The sequence below is a fragment of the Fusarium sambucinum genome, chromosome II (assembly GCF_050947815.1).
Source record: "Fusarium sambucinum isolate potato_lamoka chromosome II, whole genome shotgun sequence".
NCBI lineage: Eukaryota > Fungi > Ascomycota > Sordariomycetes > Hypocreales > Nectriaceae > Fusarium > Fusarium sambucinum.
In genome coordinates, this window is record NC_139293.1 from 985,369 (window position 1) to 998,872 (window position 13,504).

The 13,504-nt window shown below is 49.5% G+C and overlaps 4 protein-coding genes across 4 annotated transcripts; all 4 read right to left on the reverse strand.

Annotated features, from left to right (window-relative positions):
• Positions 1–869: 869 nt before the first annotated feature.
• On the reverse strand, positions 870–1,531 carry FSST1_007128 (ADP-ribosylation factor family-domain-containing protein; the record flags this gene model as incomplete). Its single annotated transcript, XM_083236709.1, has 3 exons — positions 870–1,033; positions 1,086–1,232; positions 1,282–1,531. The coding sequence occupies 3 exons, from the start codon at positions 1,529–1,531 to the stop codon at positions 870–872; spliced, it is 561 nt and encodes a 186-aa protein (XP_083083089.1).
• A 1,176-nt stretch (positions 1,532–2,707) lies between these two features.
• Positions 2,708–4,108, reverse strand: FSST1_007129 (SGF29 tudor-like domain-containing protein; the record flags this gene model as incomplete). Its single annotated transcript, XM_083236710.1, has 1 exon — positions 2,708–4,108. One exon carries the CDS (start codon positions 4,106–4,108, stop codon positions 2,708–2,710), a length of 1,401 nt encoding a protein of 466 aa, XP_083083090.1.
• Positions 4,109–5,153: 1,045 nt separating this feature from the next.
• On the reverse strand, positions 5,154–6,558 carry FSST1_007130 (mannose-6-phosphate isomerase PMI40; the record flags this gene model as incomplete). Its single annotated transcript, XM_083236711.1, has 2 exons — positions 5,154–6,356; positions 6,415–6,558. The coding sequence occupies 2 exons, from the start codon at positions 6,556–6,558 to the stop codon at positions 5,154–5,156; spliced, it is 1,347 nt and encodes a 448-aa protein (XP_083083091.1).
• Positions 6,559–8,009: 1,451 nt separating this feature from the next.
• On the reverse strand, positions 8,010–9,422 carry FSST1_007131 (Zn(II)2Cys6 transcription factor domain-containing protein; the record flags this gene model as incomplete). The annotated part of the gene is made up of 3 exons (XM_083236712.1): positions 8,010–9,116; positions 9,170–9,277; positions 9,369–9,422. 3 exons carry the CDS (start codon positions 9,420–9,422, stop codon positions 8,010–8,012), a joined length of 1,269 nt encoding a protein of 422 aa, XP_083083092.1.
• Between the last annotated feature and the right edge of the window lie 4,082 nt (positions 9,423–13,504).

Sequence of the window (13,504 nt, forward strand, 5' to 3'; positions counted from 1 at the left end):
TGTCTGCTCATCACCCCACGTTCGTCAGAGGGGCGGACATGTTCTTTGGTTCGTCAGGGAGGGACTAAGCAAGCAAACTCGCATTTGGATGTCTCTTTCAACCCAAGGCGGACATCGTAACTCGACGTTACGCTTGTAGTAGCAAAACCTCATCATACGGCAACATCACATGTCATCAAGTCCAACAATGAATACGCACAAGTGCATCTACAACATCTTCCATTTCATTCCCCCACCCTAGACAGAATCTATCCTACCGTCCCATTTCCTCTTCCCCTCCAACCTCCAACATCACCGCCGGTTTCAACAAGGCAGAAAAAGGCTGCCATATCATTAGGAAGAATACATAAAAGGCCAGAGAAGACCATCCCTCACCAGTAAAAAAAGAGAACAACGATATGACTTTGCGCAAACAGTTAAAAGTAAATAAAACGCGAATTCCACAGAAGATACAAGAAGAAAAAAATTAAAATAAACGAACAAAAAGAAGAAGTGACATGCCTCAGATACGCTGCCTATCTGCTTTCCCTTTGCCTTGTCCCCCCAATCCATACATACACATTCCCACATCCACCCCTCCATTATCTTGTTATTGTTTCTGTTTTATCCTCCCCACATCTCCTTTTTTTGGTCGGCTTCCCCTTCTTCCGGCAGTAAATTAAAGCAAGATATGATAACAGTCGGGTATTTCGGCAAATTTCGGCGGGTGTTGTGTAGATGGGGATCTTCCTTTCTGATAGGTGATGTGAACTGTCCTACTCGCTTGGCAGCGTAGGACGAGGAAGAAAGAGTTCGGGATCGAGTCGGGGGTAAAATATGATAGTCAGAAAAGGCCGAATACACAAGTCGAGTTCATGTTCTTTCTCCATCTACTTCTTGGCCGGTGTGGGAGGAGCCTTGACGTTGTTGCTAAGCCATGCCAGACCTTCCAACAGACCTTCACCTGTGGTAGCGCAGCTAGGCACCACGTACCAGACCTTGTCCTTGAGCTTGGAGAGTTGAAGAGCCTCGGTGACTTCTTGAGGCTTCATGGCTGCGCGAGTTATTAGTATTTGCGTAATGAAGGGACAGGTCAGATATCTTACCCTCTGCCAAATCTTGCTTGTTGGCAAACACGAGTAGTAGACTATCCTTCATCTCACGATCGTTGATGATGCGGTGAAGTTCTTGTCTAGCCTCCTCCATTCTGTTCCTGTCGGAAGAATCGATAACAAAGATAAGACCCTGCGTTCCTACACAGTCATTAGTACACTTTCGCAAGTCTGGTCGCGCAATACATACCACTAAAGTAATGCCTCCACAGAGGTCGAATCTTGTCCTGACCACCGACATCCCAAACGTTGAACTTGACATTCTTGTACGTAACAGTCTCGACGTTGAAACCGACGGTGGGAATAGTAGTAACGTCCTGGCCGAGCTTGAGCTTGTAGAGGATGGTTGTCTTTCCGGCGGCGTCGAGACCGAGCATGAGAAGGCGCATCTCCTTTGATCCGAAGATCTTGCCCATCATCTTTGAGAATTGACCGCCCATGGTTGCGGTTTGTGTGTGGTATCGGTTTTGTTTATGCGCTCGTGTTTCGCGGGGGGTGGTGTGATGTTTAGAATATGGGGTCGACAAGGGATGATGTCGTTTCTTTCTATTCGATCTATTCACGGCGCAAATTTGTCAGCCTTGTTTCTTTTACTTGTGGTAGCAAAAAGCGTAATATCGAGCAGAGCTGTCTGGTCTGGAGAGGTGCAAGATACGTGTCAGGTCCAACGGTCGTTGTTTCATGGCAGCCCAAGAAAGGAGGCTCTCGAGAGCAAGCCACAGCGAAAACTTGCGATGTTCCTGCCCACGCCCGTCCTTTTTCTGTCTGTCGCAATAAAGAGGATGCATACATACACCTAATCGCTCGTTCGCGGGTTTTTCGTATCGTATCGTATCGTATCGTATCGTGGTAGTGGTTGAGATTGTTTTGTTTTGTTTTGTTTTGTTTAAATTAAGCGGTTTCGTTAGGTAGGTAGTAAGTACTCTGTAGCCTGGGGAAATAACCGTAGTGTCGATAGACCAGAGCTTGGATATTGATATTACAACAAAGCAAACTCAAGGATCCATCAAACAAATCAATATGTTGTACAGCTTTTTGTCGTCTTCCCCCGTCAGGGGAAAAGAAAAACGGACCAAGCGAAAGGTGATTCTCCCTCCGGGCGTTGCTCTCTCCCCTGGCCTGAGCCCCTCTAGGTCTAGCGCTCAGCACGGGGCAACCAGGCGGGCGGGGACAGTTGACAGCAGCACTCCGTAGCTATTGTCACTGGATTATGACGAATGATCAGGCCCCTTAACCCCCTGCCTGGTCCCTGAAATGAGATAACGGTAGGTGCTCTGCAAGGTACCAGACCCGCTTTCTTAAATGGCCTGGCCTCAAAATACAGTCGCCATAATAAACACAAACGTTGGGTGGGTACATTAACCTCCGAAGCAATATCACAGCCTATATCAACAAGGAAATAATCAATGCTCATTGTCATGTTTATAGTGGCGCTTCTATAGAGCCTATTTTAGTTGAGCTATTTCTCGGAGACCATCGCCTCCGCTACGACGTTATCATTAAACAGACGATAAGTCTATACCCCAGAGAATAACGCGCCAACGCCTTCTTGTTACCTGACTCTATCCTATGTGCGTGCTGACAGACTTCTTGTATTCCCGCATACGCCCGGCATTCTATGCCCTGTACTCAATCACAAACCTTCTCTCAACCTGCTGCAGCGTTGATGAGTCGTTTTCCCCTTCAAACTTGAGGTTGACCTTGCCATCATTGTCCATGCTGTGAACCTCGGCTTTGTAGAATGTCGTTGTGTTTGGGTATAGCGCTAGCACCATTTTGCCCGACTCCCAATCTTTGAGCGTGGATGCCTGACTTTCAGGCGTGATGGGGATCATACTGCTGGCACTTGATCGGTATTCCTTCTGTTTGTTCTGATCCTCAGGCTCTATATCAAGGACCTTGTAGCGTCGGCTCTTGCCTTCGCCCATCACCTGTGCAACTTCACCTAGTATCCAGTCTGGTGCCGAATCGCCACTGCTCACTTGCTTCGGTTTGAATGCGACCGTGTCACCTTTTTGAAAGACAACTTTGGACTTGTTGTTCCCGGATCCGACGCCGCTACCCACTGACCCCTGAGGCTCGACACTATCGGCCTTGGGTGGCATGCTGTCACGGTCGCGATCCCGTTCTCTTTCCCGCTCTCTTTCGCGTTCGCGTTCACGTTCGCGTTCACGTTCTCTGGCTCGATCGCCGTACTTCCGTGAATTTCCCCCGATGGGACTGGGGACAGGCGAGTCTCCAGCTCCATCAAAGTCGTAGAGCGAAGAAGCCGCTGCTGTGGTATCTCGCGCCTGTCTTTTACCAGGCCCAGCCGTTTGAGCATCCTGCTGTTCCTTTGCGTGCACCACAGCGCGCAATACTTTAAGCTGCTCAATAGTATTCTTGAGTGATGACATATTAGCCTCGGAGTGTTTAACCCCTGCTCGGCATAGTTGCTCCATTTCTTTCAATGAATCTCCAGGAATCTTTTCCAGATCCATGGCGCCGACTTGTTTATCCATGGTGACAAGCTCTGTAAGACTGTCATTCTCGGCATTGATTCCCGAGACAATCTCTCCCATTTGGCTTTTGCATAGCTCCCATATCTGCACTTCCTCTCCGTGTGAATTTCCATTGTTGCGGTTGGACGCGCGCCCACTGCGATTTCGTTGTGACATGTCGCGATTATTGCGCTCCGGCGGCTTCACCGACTCTGGGCGCGGGGTATTGGTTTCACTTCTGCCTGGGGACGACCGCTTGGGCGTGCCCACGTCTGAGGTAATGTCCCTGCTATGGTTCTTGGTCCTCGACTTGGAGGGTCGGTTCGGTGTCGAATCTCTGCTGGAAGGATCCTGTCGCTTTGAGCTCGAACGTTTGGGCTCGGGCGTATTTGAGGATTGGCGCAGAGACTCTTGAAAGCTATTCTCTCTTGAATGAGTACCACTTCGTCGGGGTTTGAGAGGGATTTGGTAATAAGGGCCGAGGTCTTCTTGGAGGTTCTTGAGTTCGTCCCGCGCAGGCTTCTCCCTGTTAGCCATCATGCCCCGATACCAACCCGCCTAGACACAATGTTGCGATAAGAATCAACCCGAGGAAGGAACCATTTCGATGACAAGCCAAGAAAACAAAATTGATGATCAAGAAGAAGAAACGGGCGTGGGTGATGCAATGCGATATTGGGGATAATTGAATTCATCAAGAAAAATTGACTAACCTGAGTTAAGAGAGGCCCGAGTGCTCACAGGCCGAGGCGGGATGGTATGGGGAAGGAAAAGGCGACTAAGACAGAAGGCGCGTCGCAGACAAGAAGTGATCGGCAAATGGGAAAGAACAAGAGGAAAAATAAAAGGTATTATAGGAAAAAGTATTAGTTCATTCTAGAAGAATACTTTGCTGCAAAAGACCTAAACGTTGCTGGTGGAAGTGGGTATCTTATCATAAGAGTGTCGTGTCTGTCGTGATGGTGCATAGGGAGTCATGCTATAGCAGTTGAGGCTGATGATTCAATGCCAAGGACAACACGGCAGAACCAAGGCGGTGAAGAGCTGGGGTCAGACCTGAGAGCTACGAGGGGTCAATGGGCTTGTCTAGCTGAGGGAAGCGATCCAAGACAATTATCACGCTATTGACCTGTTGGCTCCTTGTCTATTGGTCTCACTAGGTTATACGAGTTTTTGTTTGGAAGGTTTGCGAGATAACTTCATTCGTACAGATAGATAGATCAACCTTTACTTGTGAGTGTTAAGTATAATGACAAGGCTTAGGCTTCGTCGAAAACCTACAAAACATGAATGGTAGAATGGTTACTATTAAATTCATGAGTTTTTTTTTTATTAAATTCGACAATGTGTCGCCAGCTATAGAATTGCTGCTATTTCGCCTGTCCTGTTATAATCAATCGGACTAGAAGCAAGCCCGTCGTTCAACTCATCAATACAAATGCCAAACTGCTTGCTCGAAAGCTCGAAGTTTTTCCTTAAGCTCCAGCTTCTCCGCTTCGTCGATCTCAACGTCCCGAAGTCTTTCCAGAAGCTTCTGCTTCTGCTTCTCTGATTCATGAATCTCAATGTCCCGAAGTCTTTTCTAAAGCTTCTGCTTCTCCGATTCATCAATCTCGCAAAACGCCTTGAACGTCGTAAACTCATCATCCTCGCCACCCTCAGACTCGAGCACAACCTCAGCAGTCGATCCCACAAAGTAGACATACCCCTCCTTCACCTCAGCGCTCGTAGGTCCAACAGAAATCTTGCCGCGACCGCCAGTGCAGATGACAATGCTGGGACCATCGAGGGGATCAAATGTGGCCTTGGCACCGTCACCGCGGAGAACGCTACGCACGACACTGAATTCCTCAATCGGGGGGTCGTATAGAAGGACCGCTGAGCCAGAGCTGTAGCCTGTGCGGTTGAGTGTTGCGTAGGGGTAGTCTGTGGGTGTCATCTTTTGTTCCTCGATGGGAGCAAAGTTGTAGGTTAGCATATCGACAAGCGTAGACACGTCCTTGAACTTAGGTGTGAAGCCAGCGCGGACAACGTTGTCGGATGCAGCCATGCACTCCATGATGTCGCCAGAAATGTAGGCGTGAATGTCGTCGGCGACCAGGAACAAAGCCTCGCCGGGCTCAAGCGTGACAAAGTTGAGGAAGAATAGCACAAAGCAGCCAATATCGTCACCAAACTCGCCATGTGTTCGCTTGACGAGCTCAGCGAGCTTCTCACCAGAAGTAGCAACGACACCACCACCAGCGAAATCAGCACCCTCCTTCTCTGCTTGCTCAGCCAGCTTGGGCATCTGCTCAGCAATATCCTCAGCCGAAGAAGACATGAGCGCACCAAAGACCTTCTTCAACAACTTCTTCTTCTCATCTGTAACACCGTCCTCGCCATCCTTGGCGACCTGCGCAAACTCCTTTGCAGCATCATCGCCCACGAGCGCTCGCAGCGCAGGTACAGTGTCGAGGAAGTGCACAATCTCAGCGAGGGGTCGGAAACCGCAAAGACCTTCGAAGGGTGTGATGGCGATTGCCATCTCAGGCTTGTGGTTGTCATCGGGGTAGTTCTTCGAATCGCGGGCGTGGAGCTGTTCGGCGAGCTTCTTGTTGGGATGGGCCTGAATGGAGAGCGCCTTTGCTATCGAAAGGACCTTGAAGAGAAAGGGGAGCTTGTTGCCGTAGTGTGAAGAAATAGTCTGGGATAGAAGCGCCTGGTTGTCTTCGCAGAGTTCTAGGAGGGTTCGGCCGGTGTTGAGGTCTCGAGAGGGGTTGGAGGGGTGTGTTCCCATCCACAGCTATAGCGAAGCAATGTCAGTTCGAGATACATCATGTAATGTAGGTGTATATGCTCACCTCGGCATATGGAGTATCAGACTCGATCTTGAGATCATCAGAAGGCGTAGCAGCAGCGAATCGAGCAGCGGCAGAGTCGTCGCCCTTTTTGCCCCAGGCGTACGAGTTGACACCGCATTGTAGACGAAACAGAGGAACCTGCATGTTGAAGTAATCGGGGGTGAAGTTGTATCTATATCTGTAGCTTGAATGCGCGCTCGTCTATAAAGCTGCAAAGAGAAGAAAGAAATACGATATCAGTCAAAGAGAAGAGAGATGATGACACGGCGCAAAGATTGAAGCAATGACGACTGAAGTGGAGGGGAGCATTACACTTTGTAATTGTACGAGACCCCGCCAAATCAGTGAAAACGTGGTGCAGTTCAGTTGATATGTTCCCTGTAGCTCTCCGGAGTAGCGCCGCTTCCTTCGTAAAGGTGACCCCGCTGTGGGCCCTGTAACTAAACTCTTTAGTTTCCTATTCTGGCTTGTTTTTCATTCATGTGATGATGGGCCTCATTACACGATATCAGGGGTTTATATTACATGTATGAGTTTGCAATTTACTTCTACGACGATGTTGGCATTGCACAAGATGACTGGCCGTACATGTTTCTGTTTTTGGTGTGCATCTCCAGACCTCAACACTACCAACATCACATGTCATATCACATCATTCATTCAGTCAATCATACAGAGTAGTAAAAGTAGGTTTATTGTTCAAGAGCAAGACTCGAGACATTCAAGTCATGATACTCAGAGTTGTGCAATTCATGTACAAGTTCATCGTCATAACTCAGTGAGATACGACGTTGGCTTTCCATCTCATCTCAGCCAGTTCATTCATTACCCATCACCCAATTATCCCCTCTCTTTCATCAATCACCATTTTTTGTTGCTGCCAATAAAGACATGTACAGACTTATGAACCAAAGCAAAAACCAACAGACCAAAAACACCCCCCCAGACGCCCAAGGTCTAGCAACTCATGCATCCCCGGTTAAGTGTGTGTAGAGACAGACACTTGGACTACAGCGTAGATGTTTTATCCTGTACCGACCGAGAACTCCGGAAACAAAAGTGCTGTAGGTGAAAAGAAATCCCAAGGATAAGACGCCAGAGTAGAGAGGCGCATGCATACTTTGACGACCAATCATGCAAAAACGACAATGATAGGAAAAAAGAAAAAGGGAAAGGGGGAAAAGAACAGCAACGCAAACTCGGGAGATAGGACAGCCACCGTGATACAAGACCAACGCTCAACCTGCTTCCCCGTCAAACGCTGTATCTCATCGCTGTCGATGCGGTGCATCGCAGTTCCAAGGGCCATATTCCGAAAGCGGGACGATCGAGTAGTTCGTCCGTTTCTTGTCGCGGATGATAAGCGAGCCCATTAAATCCGTTGGGTACTTGGTCTGATCACGACATGTCCTTCGTTTTCGTGCCTCGAGGTGCAGCTCTATTGCCTTGACCGAACCTCGAGTCGAGCCAAGGTGGCAACCGGTAAGGGTAGACCAATAGTTCATGCATGACATCTCCAAAAACTCGAGCACAACACACGGTAACGCCTCAAGCATGCAAGCAATGCAGACTTGTACGGGATCATGACAGCAAACTCAGAGAGACCCCGCACCCGCACTCCTGCGGATATGTTCTGCAGCTGCATCTCCAATATCACCACCAGCGGGCAACATGTAGGCTGTGCCTTGGTGAGGTAGGTAAGATGCCGCAGCATGACCAAGCGAAAAGGTACCTAGACCGTTGCCGTTCAGATGGGGCAGATCACGACGACCAGCAGCAGCACCCACCGGTACCGTTACTCCAGCCGTCGTGTCCGTGTAGCGGTACGTCATCTCAGGACCTCCTTGACTCGACGCGAACAGAGCTGCATCCGAAGAGCCTGTATGCGAGTAGAGATCGTTGCTGCTCGAGCGGCCGTAGTGAGGGATGGGAGTATACGAGGGCAGGCAGCTGCTCGAGGTGGAGGACTCGTAACTCGTGTAACTCGAAGGCGTCTCGGAAGTAGAACTCACAGGCGACGTCTCCGAGGTGGAGTCTTGCGATGACTTGCTGCTGCTACTGCTGTAGATGGAGCTGCCCGAATCGTTCTTGTACGACGACCCTATCGAACTGGACATTGAAGACCGACCCACTGGCGCGGGCAGTACCCTCTCGCCTGTGTTGACGCCCGCCGCCATGTTCTGAAGAGCGAGACCCTTGGGGTCTGACGCCATACTCTGGAAAGCCACGTTCTTGGAATCAGGCACCATGTTCTGGTAGGCAGTCGACTCGGCCGCTACTTGAGCTGGTCGGTGTACCAGATTCGTCATGGTGTTCCCCCCGCTGTATGTGTAGCTGGGTTCCGTGTCCACGCAAAGTGCCGACTTTCCAGGGGTTCCAGAAGCGATCCTATAGCTCATACCGTAGTCTGAGTCGTGCACTGGGGAGTAGGCTGGTTGGTACAGGGCATAGTTGTAGCCATGGTCGTCCGTATATCCATTACCCCAGGCAAGAGGACAGTAGGACTTGGTGCCATACGTAAAGTTGGGAGGGTTGCGGTAGACGAATGCCTCAGTGGTGTATGTAGGGAGTCCATCAGGGTAGGATGGAGTTGATGAAGGTAAAGATGATAGAGCAGAGCTTCCTCGAGCTTGATACTGTCGAGAAGCTTCGAGGCTATATGTGAAGCTCTCGCCCTTCAAGCTTGTCTCCTGCGACGCCACCTTGATCGATAGTGTAAGCCATAGCTAAACGTCTCTCGTTTAGGAAAACATACCCTGAGAAACTGGCACGGTTCGTAGCCTGCGTTTTTGCAGTTGGTGCATGGCCCCCCATTACCTGTATCGCCGCTGCAGCGAATCTTCCTTTTTCGACAGCGTCCACACTGAATCTGCTGTTAGCCCGCTACACAACTATGTAAGTCTCACACACACCACACACACCAGGTAAGAATAATTAGAAAAGGTTTTACTTACTGCCACCGCGATGCGTTTTCGCTGGGGCGTCACATCGTCATCCCTGTCGCTCATGATAGTCGTCCGCGTGTCTGGATGAATGGGATAAGAAGGAACCCGGCGTTCTGGGTAGGATGAGTAAACAGTCATCCGGTTATTTCCCAACCGGCGGATGTCTGTCGAGTAACAGTTTGGAGATACCATGATATGGACTTGTAGTAAAAGCGAGAGAAAAGAGTCTGTGTAGAGACTCAAAGGAGGGACTGATCAAACTCCCTCATCAAGACAAACAAACTCCTTCGTCGAGTCAAAGTCTATCACCCGAATAGTACTCTGAACAAAGTCTTCCACCGTTGGCGTCCAAGGACAAAGCCTGTGGCTTGACAGCCGTTCCCGATATCAAGCAATCGTCCGTCGGGACACTCGGTAAGAGAAAGGATCTATCCGATTATGGATGGTGAGGTGGTTGTTGTCTATTCGTCGTATAGTTGAGTTCAAAGATTATGATTACCGGTTCTTGTCAACTTCAGAGTGACAAGACGTGGGTTGCTTAAGCAGAACAAATATCGACAAAGACCAGAAGAAAAAAGAAGAGATCCAGAGTCCGAATATCTGCAGCCGTGGCATCTTGTTATATTCCGTACGACTGACTTATACCGCTCCTGGCATGACCACTTGTATCTGTTTGCTTGCCCAAGCATAGCCCAGAGCTTGTCTTCCTCCAATAAACGGCCCTAATGTCTGCAACACACACGTCCCACTGGAGCGTTGATAAACCCCCCTCGTACAACAGATGCCAACTTTCAGAAAGCCTTTCAAGGTGCTCCATGATGATCCCCAGCAATGTATGGCTGGGAAACCCCAGTTATGCGAGGGTGGGCGGGCTATTGCAGGGTGTCTGCATCATTGGCAGGCGTGTCCATGCTCTCCACCATGACCTCTACGGCGACGGGTATCAATCCCGAACAGGAAACCCAGATCTTGTCGATCGGTTTGAGGCTTTCTCAGATCGTATTCAGATATGCAGATTGAGTTGTTGAACCAAGACCAATTCGAATCCGAAACGAGCACCGACGAGAAACGTCTGTACTGACTGGGCTGGTTGATGTTGGGACACGACATTCTTTGCCAATGGTCCTGGCCACTAGAAGTATACAGGTGAGGTTGCATTCGCTCTGCCATACCACCCCAGACTTGAAGCGAGACTTCGGTCGGCAAACAAGTTTGTGCCTCTTCTCAACCATGGGCATCGCAAGAGCCGATTGTTGACATGTTCATTGTTTGCCAGCCGGCTCTTGTTCCTGTCTTGGAAAAAGGAAGCACTCAAACAACAGGCAAAGGCGAGGCCGCCTAGGGCCGCAGATTAAACAAACGGATATGTCTTGAGCGTAATCAGATACAAGCCCGTGATAGGCAAGACCAGGCCCTGCAATGGAACAACAAGTCCAATTGTGATGCTTCTTGGCTTACTAGCCATGCAGCCTTCGTCAAAGTAGTGGCGCGCAGGGATTCCCTTCGGCTGTGACATGGTGCAAAGTCTCTCGTCAATAGATGCTGTAAATTCGTCGCTTGTGTCTTGTTGTGTAACGGGTGTGTTGACAGAGCTGGTCTAGTGCTCCGTACACAGAAAGTCTTTAGGTTGAAGATCTGGGCCTCATCCCTTGTCATGTCTTGTCTGAATATGTCTTGGATCTCCAACCCATGTTGATAATTAACAATACCTCCATGGAAGCAGTATCCCCGGTTCCTGGATTGTGGCGTGCTTACCAGGCCCTTCCTTGTTGGTGTGAGCGGCAATGCCTAACTAGATTAATAACGATCTCATGAACGTTTCGTCAGCAGACAAACATCTGCTTCAAAACGTAGTTGAGCAAGCTCTCAATAATGTCAGTATCCCTGCAAACTTGCAGGCGGGGCTGAAGCATATGAAATCTGACCGGCTATGTACAACGTTTGAGCGATGTTCAAGTCATTGAGCCACTGACATACTTTCCAAGTCGATCAACGAATTCTGCTTCTTTCGATCGACCTTGAACGTGTAATATGCTTGCTTCTTTCTTGGTGACCCACTCCAAGTGCAGATTGACTGTTTGTACATGATGCAGGCACAATGAGTTGGACCATTCAGATGAGGATATGCAATACATAATCCACATAGAAAACGGTCATAGCTTGAACGGAAGAGCAACCGCTTATTCCTAGTCGTGCAGAAGGCTGGAACGACAGAGCTTTTCCTAAAGTCTGCAGAACAGCCTCAGCCGCCGTTTGCTGAGGCGCTTTCAATATGCAGAACCGAGACGCAAGGGAGGATAGCCCTCTCCATATTGGGCACGGCTATACGGTGCAATTGGTGCAAGTGTAAATATAGAACGAGACTAAAGCCCGGCTGCCCGTATTGAAAACGGCCAAGAGCGAATATTGCAGAAAGATATTGGCCCATGTCCCATGTCGCAGAAGCCATCAAAGCCGATAGGAGCAACCTCCATCGACTTGGGTTCAAGAAAAGATATCCCTGCCGGCACATCGATAAGCAAGATTTGGTGGCAACGCCACAGGAGAACCGATCTTTGAATGCAAGACATCGCTAACAATTGGGGAGATATCGCTCCTTGCCCGCTCGCGTGGCGTATGTATGTCTTGCATGCACAAACACTCTAGAGGGATATCCCCTGAAAGGGCACCTATAATTCTCTTCTAGAACATATTTTGGCCGAAGGCGTTGTCCAGGTATCTGACAAGCAATTAGACTGCTTAAATTCCAGACAAAGGACTCACTTATCAATAGCTCGGCCTTGAGTTCACTGATAGAACGAGTCTTGTGCGAGAAATCTGACTTGCTGATAAACCTTAGACATTCTTCGAGATGTTTCATTGTATATTTGAGCCAAGCAGCCGTCCTTTTGAGTCGGGCTTGTTTCAATTGGTTCCATAGCAGACCTGCTCGCGTCCAGAATCAACCAGCTATCGTGTTGAACCTCCATCTTCTCCCCGGATGCATACAGCGAGAATACTAGCCTAGTCAAGCAGGCTCTCTTCTCTTCTTTTCTTTTCTCTCCGTTTTGCCTCGTGCCATACCGTTACCCCACAGCATGTGAGAAAACACTCCGTCCCCAGGTTGAGAGACGTCCTTGCTGGTACAGCAAGCGCAGACTCCAGGCGGAAGATTTCTTCAGTGCATCCCGAATGGACATGCTTGTTACCGGACTGTCATCTCGGGGTGTGACCCGTGAGAATGCAGCGTCCCGTTTGTGTTTCCCACACACACACACGTAATTGGTCGGTAGGTCCAGGGGGTTCGCTCTCTTGTGACGCATTAGATCACGGGCAAAGGTCTAGCTGACCAAAACGCTCTTCAGCTAGAGCGCTATGCCCGTGATAGCATGGCGGGCCTGTAACGATCCGCAGGGGAGCTCGATTTGAAGATCCGGGAGTTAAAACGCATGCAAAGAAGGATCTGAAACCGATTCCTTATCCACAGAAGGAACATCACAAGGCCACTCGGTCTTGATGGATTCTATGTCGCTTCCCGTTAGAGACTGAAATCGCAGTCAAGCCTACGCCATGCAGTAAACATCCTCGACAGGGTCTTCGGAGGTTCACAGTTGCACATCTCGAAGGCTCTAGCCTCAAAGTGGCCATGCTTGTGGCAATAGTTTTGGCGTCACTACATGTACAGAATTCAGGTTGAGCAAGCAAGCCTCAACTCCTTGCTGCCTTGGGAATGTAGCGAGTCAGTCCCAGACACAGGTATCACCAAAGGTACAATGATGCAAGAGCCAGAGACAAATTGCTTCCATTTCAATCATGGTCTTCGAGGCCAGTAATTTGTGAGATTGAGAATCTGAACACACACTGGTGTGGCGTGACCAATAGTTCTTGTCCATCAATACCAGTGCCGAGCCTAGTAGCGATCTGAAACGGCTGTATTGGTCCCAATCGACATACCCTGGTCGACAGCCGCGTCCGTCAGCCCAGACTCATCTACAGAATCGTTGCCGTTTAAGACAGCTCTCAGGTAACAAGGCTTAGGGCTTGACGCTTGTCGATTGACCCAAAGCTCGACCGCCACACACCCTGTCCGGGGCAGTACATTAGCCTTTGATGTGGTAAGAACATGGCGGTCTCACCCCCCAGGTGCCTTGCTTGAAGCTGTGTCC